At 39.2% G+C, this 19,261-nt stretch overlaps 1 protein-coding gene across 1 annotated transcript in view; it reads right to left on the bottom strand.

The window, feature by feature from the left end:
• GIPC2 (GIPC PDZ domain containing family member 2) overlaps nucleotides 1–19,261 on the bottom strand; it is a 21,356-nt gene continuing 2,095 nt past the window's right edge. The window contains exons 2-6 of the mRNA XM_053391986.1: nucleotides 12,831–13,016; nucleotides 10,678–10,858; nucleotides 7,823–7,932; nucleotides 7,094–7,175; nucleotides 1–2,897 (exon numbers count right to left, since the gene is read on the bottom strand). Coding sequence (XP_053247961.1) covers nucleotides 2,746–2,897; nucleotides 7,094–7,175; nucleotides 7,823–7,932; nucleotides 10,678–10,858; nucleotides 12,831–13,016 — 711 coding nt within the window. The 3' untranslated portion in view covers nucleotides 1–2,745. The remainder of the gene's footprint in view (nucleotides 2,898–7,093; nucleotides 7,176–7,822; nucleotides 7,933–10,677; nucleotides 10,859–12,830; nucleotides 13,017–19,261) is intronic.

The following is a 19,261-nucleotide window of genomic DNA, read 5'->3' on the forward strand; positions in this document are numbered from 1 at the left end:
TTTAGAAAACATGGTTTGTTTATTTAGCATCCAAATACAAAAGAACATTGCAAAGATACAGCATTTGCACAAGTTAAGTTGAAACTGTTTTCAGTTTTGCTCAAGTGAGACATTTGGCTCATATGAAGTTACTGTTTGTGAAACAAATTTTAATTATTGGCTCCAGTCATCCTTCTGGACTGCTTAGAACTCAACCTGAAGGGCAGAAAACAATAAAAAGCACAGCCCAACTTTATGGAACACAAAACACACGAAACAAAAGTAATTAACAGAATTATGTGAACTTAAAGTGAAGCACTGCATAACAAACTCAGCATATTATGAGAGAGAGGAGGGGGCAGGAGAGGCTGGAATTGAAGTTGGCAGAACTCATCCATATAAGCAGACTTTCAAAAAGAAGTCCTACCAACTTTAATTCCAATCATGTTTTAAGCAAAACATATTAAATTGCATATTCGCCTTCCCCTTGTGTCAGATCTATAGGACTATAGCTTTGTAGTGACTTTTAACAGTTTTTATAATGTATTCAAGTGGACTTCATCTCCATGCTGTGGACCCTCCTCCAATTGTTTGATTTCTCACATAAATCACACAGATAAATCTCTGTATCACATCAAATCAGTTGTCCTTCCCTGTTCTAGGCACTGTTGTGATAAAAAGCATCTTGTTTCAATCATTTCAGTATTTTCATTTTTAGAGTCTCTGCCTTCACAGGAATCTGCTGTTCATTTATCCAAGTTTTTTTGAAGTGTCCACGCAACTTTGTCAGCATCAAATACCAGCCCTTTTTTCTGTTAATTTGGATTCATCCATTTGAAGGAAATCCAATAATAATTATTTTTTAAAACCTGCTGCCAAACACCCATTTGCAATATTAAGCCCCCCATCTGGGGGCACCCAGAGTCTCAGTTTACTGGCTTCGCACTTCTGTTTATTTCTGTAGTGTCAAAGACAGGTTAAGCTTCTGGCATAAGACAACCACCTTAACAGCTTCAGGGGTGGGGGGCGGAAGAAGTTTTCTACTCCCAATCTCTTTGCATCATTCCAAGAAGCCTGTTCACTAGTAGGAAAGTTTTATTTGCAAGATTCATCTCTTATGTGACTAAACATCCTTTATTAGTAAACAGCCTTTTCTCTATATGCTCAGGATTAGCAATATTTCATTTTGCCGAATAAGAGATGTGTGCTGCCCAAAGGTTTCTGTAGACTCAAAGAGATGCATTCTAATTAAAGCCCAGCATCTTGTATCATTTCTCTCATCTTCTTTCTTTTTCAATCATTGGCACATTAGCAATTCCTCAATATTCCAAGATTTACAAAAACTACATATACATATATATTAAAAAAATCAAAGGTTAATCTTAAGGATATTTACACCATTATTGCAACATCATCACATGAATAAATAGTTACAAATTACTTCTGCTTTTTTAAAGCGACCAACGTATTTTCCATGCAACAGTGCAACTCGAATAATCAAAATTACCTACAGAGCAGTCCCACCCATTTCCTAGGAACCTCCCCTGTATACGACTTGTCCAAAATAAATGGGCAGAGCAAAAAAAAAAGGTTGTCTTGTTGTCTATGGTAGAGCATACCACACCTGGCTTAGATATTTCACTTTGATACCCTTCACTAGTAAAGCCTCAAAACATTTGTGAAGCTTCCCAAAAGCATAAGGTTTTCTATAGTTTTCTAACACGCAAGAACAAAAAAAGAGATTCAAATTTAAGGCCGGGGGGGGGGGTCCACACTGTTCCCAGAGCATTTTGTACTAATACATTCATCTGAGCCCACTCATCCACAGGACTAACAAATGGAAAAAAGATTTCTTTCTCCTAAGTGACACTAAAACTGAACTTTAATTTGGGATGTGTCACTTCGAATGGCATTGATACAGAAAGGGAATCTAGAAGGCATTGTAAAACCAGAAGTACATTCCATCCATAGTTGTTGGTTTTTTCCATTTGATTTACAGAAGTGGGAAATGCCAAAACTGCTTTAAAAATCATTTGTGAAAGTGCCAAAGTTCTGAGACTCATATCCATAATAACCCCACCATAAAACATGGTGAAAGAATTCATCTGCTTGCTTATACAGTAGCATAAATATGAAGTTGTGTTATCCTGAGTCAGACTAATAGTCCATATATCTCAGTACCGGTAGCAGTTGTCAGTGTCTTAGACATTCCCAGCTTTCCCAAAATCCCAATTAAGTCCCAAGGGCTTACAAAGTGCAAAACATACACTCCACCAATGATGGCCTTTCCTCTACCCTCACAGTCTCAAAGTACTGTTTTGGGGAAGAAAATGCTGGAAATGCAGCATTGTACCCACTGGAGTAATTGGGAAAGAACAATGGACACAAGGTGTATTTTTTTTCCAATGAAATTTTGCTCAGGTTCGTCAGGTACTGGCACCATGCCTTCCGACACACTCCATTTTCATGGGATAGTCAACCTGCCCTCTTCTTTAACCACTAAGCCATATTCATTTATATAAGTAAATATGCAGAGAAAACTGCTTTGCAAAGTGTTTCAGATTAAGTGCTCATATGAGCCTAAAGCTTCATGAATGCAGTCTTGAACTCAACTTTATTTTAAAGGAATTTGTATCGGCATCAAATAACAGCTTACTTCATCCAGATTTCTGAACATTCAGATGCTTTCCGTATTCCATGCCATGTCTATAGATATATTCTTTACACAAGCTGATACTGTGCTCCGACAAAGTTTTCTGATGCTCATTAAAGCCGTCCTTGCATCGCATCACCAATGGCTCCCCACACATCAAAGACAAACTCATCTGGAAATGCAAAGTCTCCTAAAGCTTCATCGAGGGCAATGGCGAACTCATCTGGGTTGTTCTTGCCTTTCCCAGCTTCTACCATCGTTGCAGCTAAAAGGAAAAAAGGGGTAGCAGTTAGTTACCTACTGCATTTTTCAGAGACACAAATATGAAATAGGGTGGTTATGTATAGATGACCTGCTTGGGGGCGGGAATTGCAACCTGGTGGAAAATGCAAATTAAAAAAAATTAAGGGCGAACATTCATCAAGTTTCTAATAGTTTAGAAGCACAAGTTCTGGTGGAAGTCCATGAAACATGTCTTAAGGGCACGCTTTCTTAAGATGTGGTCACTGACTTCCTACATACCCGTGCCAATGCTCAGAGTAAACTTGTATAGGATCAGGCTGGAAAGTGTTTTAAGGAAGGGCATAGCTCATTGGGCAAAAAAATCCTGCATTGTAGAGAGTTGGACTAGATAAGCCTCAGGGTCCCTTCCAGCTCTACAATTCGACACACATAAAATGACACACATGCACACAAAATAGTTTAGATTCAAAGATGCCCTTTCACTCTGGCCAGAAACAGCCCTTCACTAACAGAGGGAATGTTCCCGGCCAGAAACCAGCACATGTAAGGAAAGTGCAGGGAAGTTCTTCCATTAGCATAAGCTGTTACACAAATTCTGCTCTAGCTCTTTTACAGCCTTTTTTTTTTAATTGCTCACTGGAGTTTATATGCTAACACCTGTAACTTCCTTATGCTCCTGGCACTGTAACCCAACCCTGGACTGGAGCTGCACCAGAAAAGGTCTTTCACGAGCACTTGCAGAAAAGTTGGTGAAACCTCATTAAAACGTTATTCTTCTTCTGCTTGTGGTTCTCTGGATCCAAATCAATGTGTGCAAGAGAATGAACTGTGCGGTGAATTCAAAAGCTTAAGGTAATATGTCTAGTATTGAAGTATCATTAGAAAGCAATCTTAGAAACCATTGCATTTGAGTCAAACATACTGTATTACGTTTGTCAGAATGAAAACATTAGAGTTCAGCTCAGATTTTGACCCAAAAAAGCCCACAGTTCTAGTGACCACCACATTTTTAGTAGTGAATAAATTGTTTTATTAAGAGGTTTTTCTAGTTACACTTCTATATTTTGAGCGTCACATTTATGTAGCATCAAAAGTTTGCTGGTATTCAGTGATCACGTACTGACCCCTAGTGCTCACTGCAAAGGACTGCTATATTGTATAATGTTATAAGCTTTTACATGTTAACCTTTATATTTTTAAAATATATATTTTCTAGTACTGTACAAATATTGTGATGTTTCAAGTGCAATTCTACACACATTTACAGGATCATGGGTGCATTTGATGAGAGCAAGAGCTGGTTCTTAAGGAAAAACCTCTGCTCATACAAGTAACCTACCTGTGTGAACATCAAAGGGAGAGACTTTCAAGAGATCCAAGGCCCTCTTAGGAAACCTTCCATAAAGTTAAGATAATTTTTTTTAAAAAACCACACACTCCATCTGTGGGCCCAAACCCATGCAACAGATTCACCATTACAGTGTCAAACATCACCAGTTCTTCTGATCTAGTTATAGAGTTGCCGTCTGCATTTTTTCACAAGAAATTCTTTTCAGCATCCCAAGTGCAAGCTAAGTTGCATTTGCTTATAGCACAGTCCTAAGTACTTTAACTATAATCCCATGGGTTTCAGTGGGATTTACTTCCAAGCAAAGTGTGCCTAGAGTAGTTGCAAGGAAGTTACATGCAAAACGTGCCCCAAACAGGCACCTTTTACTAAAAACATTTTTTTATTAATTACAGTGTTAAGGTCCATTTTCAGAAAGGTACACATGTCACCTTTAGATCCCGGCTGGTTGAGCCAGTGGGTTCACAGTTCAAAAGAAGATGCCACATGTTTTAAACATTTGCAGCTACTGAGTATCTAGTGTAATATCAAAAAATATGAGCATTTTTTAATTTGTAATTGATCTGCATGTCACTCAAATAGCAAAGAGTTCTCACTCAGCTATATTGTAAACTTCTATGCCTCAAATGACTTTGCAGGGATCATCATTTAGTGGACATTGAAAGCCTATGTTACCTAAGAGTAAACTCCTTTTCTGAAATGAGCACAGTGGGGATGGGGAAGCATTAATCTTTTCCCTATTGAGTGCATTTCACAGTCCTAGCGATTAGGCTAATTTAGCATGAGTAATACAAATGAAATTCCTAACTGAACAGTAATTGGTGTTATTGGAACGAATCCACTTTTCACTTTTCATTTTGCTGAGCGATTGATCATATCTGCCGTCAGGGGCTTGTATCCAACAGTGAAAGGAATCCTGCTAACGGGGGTAAAATTCATCAGCGGAACGGGGAGGTAGTCCATCTTTGGCACTCCCCATGGTAGTGCCCTCTGCCCCCCACATCTAAATCTGCTCTAGAGAGTTGGGAGGGGTCCTCAAAAGCAGGTTTGGTGGTGAAGGGGAGAAGAGGAATTGGCAAAAAACCCATCCATCCCAGTTCCATTGAGAGTGTCTCTTCTGTCAATCACCACTGGATGCCACCATGGTATGAAATTAACTGGCATTTAACAGATTTGTGATAGCTAATTGTTATATATAAACAGAACATTGACATAAGAACCATTAGACACAACAAGATGTGCTCATTTCGTTGCCTTACTTTGCACTCTCAGATACGCAGAGATGATACAGTGGCTCCACACACAATATACATTGACAACCGGTGTATGCTTTGATTGCGACAAAAAGCAACAACCCCGTTTTGAAACCTTGGCCCTGATCCTAATGTAAGTGGAACAGTGTGTGGAATATGCAATGCATCCCCCCCAAAAAAAATTTATATATGATTGCATATATTCATCATCTACATTATCGGTACAGCAGGTGGCGCTGTGGTCTAAACCACTGAGCCTAGGGCATGCCAATCAGAAGGTCGGCGGTTCGAATCCCCGCGACGGGGTGAGCTCCCATTGCTCGGTCCCAGCTCCTGCCAACCTAGCAGCTCGAAAGCACGTCAAAGTGAGAGTAGATAAATAGGTACCGCTCTGATGGGAAAGTCACATGACCTGGAAAAACTGTCTGCGGACAAACGTCAGCTCCCTCGGCCAGTAAAGCAAGATGAGAGCCGCAATCCCAGAGTTGTCCATGATGAGACTTAACTGTCAGGGACTTTAAGCTCCAGCAGCACCAATTCATTGATTGGGAGAGATGGAATACACATTCAGTCTGCAATCCTCTACCCATCTACCTCAGAGAAAGCCCAATTGAGCTCAGCAGGAGTTACTTCTGAGCAGGCACGTATATCATTGTTTTCAGTGTGATAATTAAATATAATAAATAATAATAATAATAATAATAATAATAATAATAATAATATATTATCATCATCATCAGATAAAGATGTATATGTGGGATCTTATGCAGCACATACATGCAGCATGCGGGTTTCAACCCCACACATCTCTTTTGCAACGGAATCTGTGCATTAAAGCAGTCATTTATACGTTATGTTGGAAACTGTTGCAAGCAGAGAGACTGGAGAGTCATATGTTAATGTGGTCAATTAATTGGATTCCTAGCCTACCACGGCAGTGGCTCTGGGAACATAATAGCTCTATATCCAGGTCATTCTGAATATGGCTTACAGCAGCGTGTGAGGAGCAGAGTTTGCGCACGAGCATCAACCTCTCGTCTTGTTTGCTATCGCCCTTCCCATTTTCCAGGGTGACTGCTTGCATCGGGGAAGCCATCCTCTGTACACAGGGGAGGCATACATCTGGAAAATCGGAGTTCCAAAACGCATCGGAGCCTCCACATGCTGAGGAGGATTCCCCACTTCATAGAGTAGCTTCGGAAAACACAGAGGACAACGTTGGCGAGGATGGGAGGGTGAAGCCTCTGCTACCCGAGTGCTGCTCTAGGCTGCATTCCAAATGCCTGAATATGGCTAATATGTTAAACTGCTTGTTACAATGCAATGCAAAATTTAAATGAACCGGAAATCTGGACCCATATTAGAACTCCTCACACTTTGAAAACTGCAAACAAAATGTAGGATGCAGGAGAGACGTTTTACAACACTTACAGAAGACGCTCAGACTCAGATTTGGCAGCTCTCCAGCTGAACTAGAAATGAATCTTTCAGCGCAATCTCATACATGTCGCATCGGAAGTTAAGCCCCACTGAGCTTACTGGGCTTAGTCCCGTGTAAGTTTGTGTAGGCTTGTGCAGGGGATACTACTTTACTCGCAGTTCCATAAACACCCTTACCTAGTTCGAGGTCTCTTATTCCCATGTACATTTCAAGAAGATCATCAACCTTCTTAGTAGCTTTTTCTTCAACATCTGAAGGCTTTGACAAAACAAAGACACAAAGGTGAGAAGCAGTGATCGGACCAAAGGAGGGGTTTTCCGACCCCTTCCCTTCCCCTTCTTCTGCAGAAGCAGGAGAACTACATCCGCTATGGTCCCCTGGTTTATTGTAACATGCAGATACCCGGGTGACAGAGAGTGGGGGAGAAGGAAGAAAAACTTCCCTGTTCTCAGTGCTCACCTCTCTAGCTCATCCCAGCACCACCGATTAGAGGCAAGTAAGGAAGGAGGGGAATTTGTCTGGGGTGGGGCAGGAGTGGGATTGTCTTAGAAAGATGTTTTAATTAAACTAAGGTAGACTTTTGGTAGTTTGCGAAGCTATAGTCTAACACAAACACAAGTTGAAAGGTATATAACCTGCTTTCAAAAAACAATACCTCACAATCAGGGTGGTTTTTTAATCAACAGCACTTTCCAATAAAAGAAGAAAAGGAGGAGAACCTGCATTTGTTGTACTAGTATAATGAAGGAATGCCACAATTGGGTCTTGGCAGGAAGTAACCCTCATTTAAATTCCTAGGATTTTCCCTTATGTAACGTTTAAGAAGGAAAACAGAAACCCCAGTGTTTTGTTATTGTTATAATCTGTTCAACTGTGGCTACTTAAGTTTTGATGTTGGAGCTCACCATTTCTTCCACTGTTGCAGGGCCTTTGGATCTCAGTCGAAGAGTCTCTCTCCCTCGGGAGATTTTCCCCTCTGCAAAACCTCCACCTTTCGACCGTGGTTCAATCATTTCTGTAGCAGACATATTAATTAGGCAATTTGGAATTGCAATTCAAAAATAATAGTTGTTCTTTTAGATTATAAAACGGCAAGTCAAAATTAGGGTCACATTCTGCAATGTGATGGAGATTGGCAATCAATCAACACAAACATCTAAACTGAATTCTGCAGGGCTGTTAAACTGCTGGGGAAAGTCAATGTTTCAAACAACACTTTCTTAAGAGCTCTGGCAGGAACACTAACTATCCATACAGCAAAAGCTGGAAAAACTTAGTAAATAGACAAGATCCAGCAATGACAGCTTGCTGTTTTTAGAAAAAGTTTCTTTACTAACAGTTTAGTGCTGCCTAGAGCCTTACTCTAAGCTACTGAGTGTTTATCTGCAAAATACTTTCAAAACATTATGTAAATTATTTTTCAGAAATATTTCGTGTGTTTTGGCAAGCCTTATAGAATGTTGACATGTGCTTTAACTTTGCTTTTAGTTTATTATTGATTGTCTTTATTATTATTTTGAGCCGTTGTTTTAACTGTTTTGTACAGATAATTTTATTGTTTTATTCTTTCTGCAAACACTTTGAGGTTTTATTACAATGAAGCAGCAGATAATTTTTGTGAAATAAATATGTTCTTACAATGCTATTGCAGACATTACCAGCATTACCAGTTTTTAAATGCCTCTTTTTAAATGTATGCATTCTGACACCAAGTGTCCACTAGGATGCACAACAGCTCTGCTGATTATTTTATACCTTTCCTTTCCTTCCACTAGCCCCAAGTTCAATCACCTGAGATACCACTGAAATTGGGAACTTTCTGGAATTATACTAGGGTAGCTAATAATAAAATGAGGTAGGCAAGTGCTCTGCAATCAAATGCTCTGTATTGCCTTCTCTAAGGTGAGAGGGCAACACTACATCCCATTAAAAGTTAGGAACGAAATTACTCATAACTCAAATGGACTACATACCTGTGGACTGAAGGGCAGACACAGAATAAACCTGCCAAGAACAACTGCAATATATGTTTACCTCCTTTACAACTCTTTGCCCTACCTTTTGGAACTTGGAATACATATTTTGAGGGCCCACCTCATGTTTTATGATTCTAAGTTGTGTTAAACTGTTTTTCACATTGTGTTTTAATTGTTATAATCAGCCTCGAAGGGCAGGCATATTAATAATGACGATGATGTTTCAGCCATCCAAAAGTCCTCCACAACAGTGTTATAGGGCTAAAAACAATATTTACATTGTTATCCCACCCTGTCCCACTCAGATAGGTTTCTAACATATTTAAGCAAATAAAAATAAAATTTAAAATGTTATTTTAAAAAGGAGGGAAGGCTTTTCCCCTTCAAAAAAAGAAGAAGTCAGGCCCTCTCTCTATTCCCTACCCCTCTTTTCTTTTACAAAATCAAGCTTCAGAAATTACTTATCATTGTTTTCCAAAGGCTGCAATATGACTTGCCAGCAGAAACAAAATATTATCACTGGGCATCACTCCTGAAAACTGCCTCAGATCATTCAGAGACCTTAGGATTTGTTTGGTCATCTATCTGAAGAAGGTAGCCACATCAGCGTAGAAGATTAGCAGCTAATTGAATTGATTTTTTAAAAAATGAAATCAGGACCAGCACAGGGTCCACCATGCTTTGTTGGACATCACACTTTCAGACAAATGAGACTTGTGTTCGAACCATTATCAGTACAATTGTGCTATATTGTAGTTGCAGCTGGTTTCTACATACAGGACAAAGTGCTGCTTTTGCCCTATAAAGTCCTAAACAATCTGGATCCATGGCATCTGAAGGACTAGCTTCATCTGCATTAACCTACCCAATAATTACTGTCAATGTGACAGCACAGACTGCACTGTGAGAGGGAAAGAAGAGATGAGCCAACCTACTATCTTGGCTCCCTCCTGTGGTCTTTTGCTGCTGCCACCAAGTGGAAGTATTTCATTTTCCTGGCTGCTTCTACCCAAACAGCCCTTTATCCTCTGTGACTTCCTTACTGACCCAGCATACTACTGTACCAGGCAGTATGGGAAGGCAATTGGGCATGGGGTGAAAATCAAGGCATCAGAACAATCTTAAAGCAAGAATAAATGTAGCATCTACTGCAGGTTTTGAAAAGTTAAAACACAGTAAAAGCGGAATTTAAAATAGTTATCTGTAAGAATCATAGAATCAGTAATTAGAATATCAAAATACTATTTTAAAAGGACTGTTTCCCTACAAGATCTAGTAATAAAGCCATTTATTTCAACTCATCCCAGTTCACCAGCAGTTCAGTGTCCAGCCTTCTTGCTTACGTCCCCATAGCTTGAGCCTGCTACACAGCATCCAGAACACAAACACAGAGGTCTGGGTCCCATGCTCAGTCTGTCCCCTGCTGAATTAGACCTGAAACAGCAGAAGGCTTCTTTCATGCCTAACTAAGGCGGGGGGGGGGGTGATTCTGGTGGGAGACTTAATGCCAAAAAATACCCCCCCCCCGCAACCTGCATTTAGGCTTCTCCTGTTGTTACGATCCCACACACAGAGATAAAAGCAAGTTTATGGAACCCCAAGCGGAGCATCATACATGACGGGTGGCTGCAATTAGCTTAATAAGACAACGTTCGTTTTATGTCTCACCCTTCTAATTGCTTAAGCTTCCTCTGACTAATCAAACAGGCCAAGTTTTACCCAATTTGGAATCAAAAACAAAAGGAAACTACAGGTATAATTTATGGCGGATACATGTCACTCACCAAATGATTTCATAGGCTCTATCAATTTTAGCGTAAATGTCTGACCCTTCTCCAAGTCCTTTAAATTCTTAGCAACTTCATAATGGCGATAGCCCACTACGCTTTTTCCATTTATAGATTCTATGTGATCACCAACACATACCAGTTTTATTTGGTCAATAAGACTGCCTGCTTTAATTCTCTGTTGGATAAAAAGGCATTATTGTTAGTTGCGATGAATGCAGTAAACAAACAGCCTGGGCCAAAAGGGCTATGATGTGCATAGTATGACATACACAAAATACAAACCACAAAGCTCACCTTTTGAGCTAGAGGGAGTAAACAAGGAAGCACTGTAAAAGGATACAAAGAGCCCAGTTACCCAAACTAGGATACCCATATAATTTAAAATCTTATTGTTCGATTGAATTGATTTGCTGCTTATAACCCTACCACTTTTGAAATAGGTTAGTTTTTTGCCTTTTTTTACAATAAAGTTTCATATAAAATTTGTTAACAAAAATAAATAATTGGTAAGCATGGAACAGTGCTTGCACAGGCAGATTGCTAGATACTGTACCTTCAGTGCAGACAATGCAACTCAGACTAGACATGCAACAAATAACATTTCATACTTATCAAAATCAATACTTAAGGAAGGCAAGCATGCTGTGCAATCAAGAACTCAGACTCCATGTACATGTTCATAAAATGTACATGATACTGCTGAGTTATAATATTGTGCGACTTAATTCTTAGGGAGAATACATTTCTGGTCACCCAGCAGTTTCTGGGAACAAAGTGATTATCACTCCCAGTAAGATATTAGATCATTAGGATGATTAAATACACTTATAATGCTGCATCCAGACAAACCCATGGGCGAAACTCCAACAACAAGGGCACTCTGCTGTGGAAAGGGGGCAAATATAATTTCCACCAGTTCCACCTTCCCCCTGCAGTCCCCGCCCCCCGAAAAAAGCTGCTAGAGAGGATTGTGGGACCCTCTGGAACAGCATGGGGGTGGCATAATAGGCTGCAGGCAGAAGGAAGAATTGGCAAAAATCACTGCCCCCCTCCTTTCTTCAGAGGCAGCCTCTACTGCAGGCATAGGCAAACTCAGCCCTCCAGATGCTTTGGGACTACAATCCCCATCACCCCAACCACTGGTCCTGTTAGCTAGGGATCATGGGAGTTGTAGTCCCAATACATCTGGAGGGCTGAGTTTGCCTATGGTCTACTGCTGGACCTCAGTTCCTCCGTGAATGAGACACTTCCATTCGGAAAGCACAGGGCATACCAACCCATAGCAGACTAAAATATACTGTATGTGTTCTGCTAAATCTCTATAAGTTGGCCAGGTGGTTTTTATATTGTTTTTTAATGTCAGGGTTGCCCCGACCCAGTTTTTCCTCCCTGTGGCTTTTTACATTTTAGTTGGAAAATCTAATACAGGCAATTGTCATTTTGCGTGGGGGTTACGCTCCGGACATCTGTGCATGTCAGCAGGATCCATGTAAATGTTCTGTTCTACCTCACACCCATTCCACCCTTTTAGTGACTTTGCGGGTCACGCCTGGGTTCAGCGGTGTGCACGTGTGCGTGCACCAGTTGAATGTGCATCAATCAGTTGTTGCCTGTAATGGCTCTCCTACTATCAGATCTACTTTTGCACTGAGTTTGGAAAACACATCTCTTGACCAGTACACATGTATGCTAATGACATGTCCCTAAACAAGCCAGCATACTGCTTCATGCCTACCACTACCAATAACCGTATAATAGTCAATAAAATGTTGCTGACTCTGTTTGAGTTACGTGTATTCTAACAACGAGTTGCATCCAAAACTGCCCTTCCATGAACAGAAGGGTTCCTTTGGTTTGTGAAAGGAACTGAAGCCCAGTGGAAGTTTGAGAGGAGAGGTGTCTGAATAAGCTTTTCTGAGGGCTGAAGGGGAAAGAAGAAATCAGTGAAAAAGACCTCTCTCCAAGTGGGAACATCCATTGAGTATAATTCTTCAATACCCCCATTCAAATTATTGCTTTTGGATGTTTGCTAACTTACTTCCATAGTGCCAACACTACACCATTCTTGCTAACACAAAGAAGTATTTGTAACAATTTGCAACTCCATTTCTGCTCAGATCCCTCACAACTCATGGCATTATTCTTACCTTTATGAAGGCGCATCCGTTTCCATTGTCAGTAATGGTAAGCCCAAGTGACTCCTCTGATTTGAAAACCTCCACTTCCTTTTTGACTCCTTTTACATGAGCAAATATAAAGTCTTCGAGACCAATCTGCACTCCTAAGAGCTTGTCCATATCAATTTTGTGTGTGTTCAAAGTACAAAACATAATCTACAAGAAAAAAGAGGAAACAAATGCATTTTATCTGAGATACCTGGCATACACCCATGACTGACATATCATGGCCAACAAAACTGACCTATGAATGCAGGTGGTGCAAGCTGCTGTACCCTGTGAAAGCTTCTACACTCTTCAAAGTGCTCCTATAGTCTGAAGCGTGTGATCCCTTTGTCTATGTGTAGGTTGATCCCAGAGGCTTTTCCATGGAGAAAGCCTGTGTCACCCATGGATTATTGTAGGACATATTCCACAGAAGCAGAACCTTGAAATTATGCTGCTGTGGCTTTTACACACAATGATCTCCCAAAGTCTCTGCAATAATTATGTTACATAAATATTTGCCGTATGAAGTAAACGTAAAATATCTCATGAGAAGTAACATTCCCCTAAGTACTGCAAGATGGGTCTTGCAGGAAGATAACCAATACTTGAGAAGGTCGGTAGGAGCCTAATAAGTTTTTAAGTCTTTAAGTCTACAGTTAGAGGAGTCGGTTTGTAGAAGCTGGCATGAAGGTGCTCAAAAGTGAAAGTTATGGAGACTGAGGTGCAGAAAAGAGTGAAGAAAACTGTGTCTTGCCTACCCTGTTTCAGCACTTATCATCCCCTCTTTATCCAAGCTTCTACGAAACCCTGTGTAAGCCGCCTGGAACTCCCTGGAATCATGTACCACTTAGAGATTGGGGGTGATGTGCAACAGTAACATAAAAACTTAAGAATTTAAGACTGAAGGAACATTGTTTTTACAGTTTTGCAAAAGAAGTGTTTCCTTAGGTATCCTAAGCCGTGGATCTATAAGAGGGGCATAAGCATGAGGATCTGAGTAGAAGAAGAAAAAAGGAACACAACAGAGGTGTCTTTAGATGTTGCTTAAAAGTTATGCTACATTGCATGAATTTCTTCAACTTAAAAACAAGTTGTTACTGCCCATGGAAGTAATCCTTCAACTAGGGCAATTCACCGGCATTGAACTTTGTACTTCCTGGAGCAAATCATAAATGCTGGGTCTTTCTTGAGACTTCCTTTTTCACTAATGCCAAAAACCAGTAATAAAGTTTTGCACAGACTGGTTTTCCCCACACAAATGTTCAGACAAGCCTGACATCAGCTGTATGCTAAAGCACAACTGCACTGTACAACCTACACTCTGCTACAGTTTGGTTACATGCATGCTGTGTGCTGTTTCACAGCCAAGTACAGCCTGGGCTCAACAGTAACCATCTGAACATAATACCCATAATTTCAGATCAGCTAATGGTTTCTTTTTCCTTAATTGCAAGTAGTCGTCCTGATTATTCATTTCTACTCAGAAGTCCCATTGAGTTCAATAGGGTTTACTCCCAGGTTAAAAAAGATTTTTGTTGTCGGGTAAAATATAAAAGCTATAAATAAATGTGTATAGGATTGCAATCTTAACTGGTTCAAAGTATTTTGCTTTTACAGAGCCTGGAAAGATATGGCACTGTCTACCCAGCAACCCAAGTGAGCTAACAAGTTGCAATAATAATGAACCCTATAACAAGAGGCAAGTTCAGGATATATTTGTTTATCTGAATGTCTCCCAACCAATTAAAGATAAAATGAATTTGCATATTACCAAAAGTTCAGTATAGGTGACTTTGAGAATAATTGGGGGCGGGGGGAAAGAACACTTAAATTTATCCTAAGCGCACAAAATTGCAATTTGATAAACAAAAGCTACCATGAGTTGTTAGAAGGAAATGCCATCTTTGCTATTTTACATTTCATTAATTTGGGTTTCTCTAATATACCTGTCACATTAATATAGCAGCGCCTTCAAACATGAACAATTTCAAATCCATAATCACTGTGGAAGATTAATAAATGTTAATTAAGAAATGGTTAATTCAATATTCAAATAAGCATTTTAAGTTTGAGTTTCCTGTGGGGTTTTTTTAATTATTCCATTATGAATTCATACTGAAATACAAAATTTCCACTAGCTTTAGATACAAACAGAAAAGAAAAGCCCTCATAACCCTTATTTTTACTAGGTTTGCCAATAAGAAAAGACCAAATATTTCTAGGTGACTTGCATCTAGAAAGTGCTTTTTCATTCTCAACAAATTTTAACTTGCAATCAGTCTGCAGATCAACTAAAACTTTCAGCTAATTAAAACTCTGAAGCAGTACTAAAAATATGGTTCAGCCCTGATAAAACATTCAGGAAATAATTGTAGTGCCTCCATATAGCAATTTCCAAGCTCCTCAGATATTAGCATTGCTAGCTCTTGTGATTCGCATTAACAAAATCACTGCATTCCTGTTGTTTTTCTTTAAAAAAAAAATCAAGGGCATTTGCCATTTAAAAAAAATATTCTTGTTACTTCGACCTTGTCAACATACAGCTATAATCTCATAACTGGTTTCACACCTTTGACTAGATACAACTGGCAACAGAAAAGAAATGTGATATTTAGAAACATGAGATGATCTAACTCAATTTAGAACTGCAACTGGGCAGCACAAACAGACTGCCGCCTCTTCATGAACCAATTTTATGCCACCTCCATTGGGAAAGAAATGTCAGCCAAACTAGAACTTGGATTATTCATTCCACTCTGGATTTTTCTAGCAAGAATTCATTTTTATACGAGAAAGTGACAAAATTCTGTGCATCAGCATGCATTGTTAGGAAATTGGTGGTTAAATCTTTTTACCAACCATACTAGCACTCAGCAATCCATTCCAAGAGTGACTGTGAATGTGCAACAAAGCACGCCCATTTCTTAGTCCCTTGAGGTGCTGTTAATTCCTAACAGTCTTTTGCTGGCCTCTAAACTGTTAACTGCATTTGTTTGACTGTAATTTACACCTGATCTGTGATTGTAATATTGAAGATTGATTGATTGATTGATTGATTGATTGATTGATACAAGAGAGTAATGGCAGAACAAAATGTTTTCCCCCCCCCGAACTCTTAAAGGAGTAACTCAAGTTTCAAATAAACATGGCAAAAAAAGCACAAGAGAAAAATGTAAAATAGTAACATGAACATTTTATTTATTTATAATCTATATAGGTCACTTTTCTTAACAGATATCTCTCAAGGTGACTTACATGTTTCAACAGCAATACAAAAAAATGTGAAATATTGTAAAAGAATATTTGTACAAAAACAAAGCACTAAATGAACCCGAAATAATAAAGCACTTTCTCGGGGTGTTAATGCTTTGAGCCCTCCATTGTAGGCTCAGATTGTATGTATTTGTAAACAAACCACATATCATAAAGATACTGCAGTCAGCACTGTACCTCAATCCAAAGGGAACAATGAACCCTGGGTAAGTGTCTGTCACCCCTGGAATTTTGCACCGCTCAGAGACCGAGGTGGCATGCAACAATATTTTGCAGGAAATAGAGTCTCTACCCCAGACCTCAGGGAATGGGGGGGCAGGGGGAATGTATGGGAGAAGATGTTTCTAGAAGGCTACCAAACCCATTCCATTCAGGTCTGTAAAAGGTACTCACTTCTTTGCTTCCAAGTTCGTCAACATTGACGAATTTGGAAGCAATTAGGTAGCCAGTGGAGTTGAGCTACCATTGATGTTATATGCTCCCTATAAGGAGACATTTTAATACTATGGTATTTTGTAACATTTATCAAGTGTTCTTTTTCATTTCATATCAAACTCTGTTTGGTTTTGGTTTAAAAAATAATAATGCTGTTGCCGAAATTCCAGAGCTTAAGTGTTCATATTCTAGCAAAGGTTTGGGGGAACTTGGCTCATACTTCTCTTAATAGAAAGCAAACAAACTCCACTTCCTCTGGTTTCATCTATGCCCTCCTTTCAGGCATTATGAAAAGGTTCTGGAAGTGGAGCACACACACACACACATGCCTCAAAAAAGAATTTCTGCTGACTCAACACTGTTTCCTCCCTTTGCTGCTATCCCTAGTGCAGCCTCCCAAAGGAGGATACTAGTTTGGAGAAAGGTCCAATCGGGGTGAAACAGCAAGGGATAGACTCGTAGAACAAATTGCATAGTAATACGGTGATAAATCTACAGTCCTTAAAAACAACCGATTCAATGGGAAATCCACACAAGGAATGACATAACATCAAGAAAGCCCTGGATTTATTTTTAGCTGTATCGGAGTTTCACTTCTCCAACAAGTTTAACTCACTATTCAATAATTTACAGTAACCAGCACTGAAATAACTATTCCTAGAGCAAGAGAATTCTACATCCATTACGTGAAGTAGAATGTTTCCTGTGTGAGTCTTAAACGCACCTTTGTTTTCAGTTATTTCCAAATACATTCAAGTTACATGTTGCCACAATGTATAGTAGATTTTACCACTCACTGCTGACACAAAAAGGGGCTTTGCTTTTATTCTTTATGTGTTGATGTTAGCAATGCAGTACATAACTTTCAGCCCTTAAAAAACTCCGGATGTTAACTGCTGATTGAACTGGACACAGGATGAAATGCAGGTTGCACAATCCTTTTCTGATATAAATTCAGAAATAAATCTCATAAAATATAGACAGATAATCAGTAGAGGGAGATGAAACAGGCATAAGTTCAACAAGAAATGGAGACGGCACAGACTGGTGTGTAGAGGAATGGAAACAATACTACTTAATTATCTAATGGAACTGAGTAACTAGGTAGATTGTTTTCCACAATATGTCCACTCTCACCTTTATAAAGCATTAGTGACATGCTAGCAAATGGAGAGATCCCCTCAAAGTCTACTCCCTCTGAGCTATAGCAAGAAGCAATCAAGTTATTTGTACTTTGCCTAGAAATAAAAATACAGTAATAGTGTGCAAGAAAACTGCACAGAGCCACCATAGATATATGGATTTACAAATGGATGCAAAGCACACCAAGAAGAAATCTTTTTGAAATCTGAGCCACTAAAAGGAGTTATGTTAATTAAACCATGTAGCTTGCTGTAATCCTCCATGCTCAAAAAGGAGGAATGTGTTTATTTTACTCGAAATTGAGCTGTCAGCACCATTCAGAAGTTCCATAAACAGAACTAATACTTGAGCCCATGTTGCAATCATTGACAATGACACTGAAAAGTATAATTGGACACAATGCAAAAAAAAATGTATGATTGATGTTACAATACGACATTTCATCTGTATACCATTTGTTACAAATTCCGCTTCATTATAATTCACAGTTCCTAGTAGATGAAAGCCAAATAGTCTAAACATTTCCTTCACATAGTTTGCAAAAACCAACTTAGGAATTAGAATTCTTCCATGCATGTTCCAAATTTTAAAAGATGGTAAACAGAGATTGTATATCCCAGTCTCACGCAGCATTCTGATGGAATGATTTGTATATTTTGCACTTGCTTCAAGAAGAATTTCTATTTATTAAATTCCCATGCCTTCATTCATTCAAAGATCTCAGGACAGTTTACAATAGAAATGCTTATGTACAATTTTATTTTATTTTTTGTATCATATAGCCAGCTCTCTCATGATCCTCTGAACAAAACTCTACTGCACTGATGCAAGAAGCAAACAAGCTACTACCATTTCCAGGTTTTTTATAAAATGACCTACTCCCAAGCAATAGTGCATATCACTAGCATATTTTCCCTGATTTGCATAAGGCGTGTTAAATAGAGTGCATCAATTTTAAACAAGGCCAGAGTTAAACACCATCATACTTCAAGATAAACTAAGTAATGGATGACCAGGTGCAGAACTCCAAGCAACTCCTAGTTACAGGATTTATTTGTACAGGAATAAAAAGAATAAGAGTTGCCCCATTCTATGTGCTGCAAGCTGCCAGTCTGAGGACCATGTCTGGTGTGAAATAACTTTTGCAGTTCTTCGTCACTGGGGAAAACTTCACTGTCTTTCAAAGACCTTATTGTTCTTCATGATAATAAAGAAGAGATACTATTGTGACAAGCTGCAATGCCAAGGTAAAATGATCCATGTAGCCAGGAGTATAATTACATGTGTTCAGGCTTGCTTCTTTTTCGGTGCTCAAAGCTACACATATAGGACAATTACAACAACTTGGATAATGAATAAAAATGTTGCCTTTGGTTTAAGGTTAGCAACCTTTACAGAAGCAATTATACAAACCACAATGGAACCTGACCAACCTAAGAGGTTTGATAGATGCCATCAAACGATTTAAATGCATTCTCTTCGGAACAATAGCTGCAGAGCCCCTGCCCAGCCATTAGGCACAGTGAGACAATCTATCTCAAGTGCCATGTCTTCAGGTGCCA

Source organism: Podarcis raffonei, chromosome 6, assembly GCF_027172205.1.
Source record: "Podarcis raffonei isolate rPodRaf1 chromosome 6, rPodRaf1.pri, whole genome shotgun sequence".
NCBI classification, from domain to species: domain Eukaryota; kingdom Metazoa; phylum Chordata; class Lepidosauria; order Squamata; family Lacertidae; genus Podarcis; species Podarcis raffonei.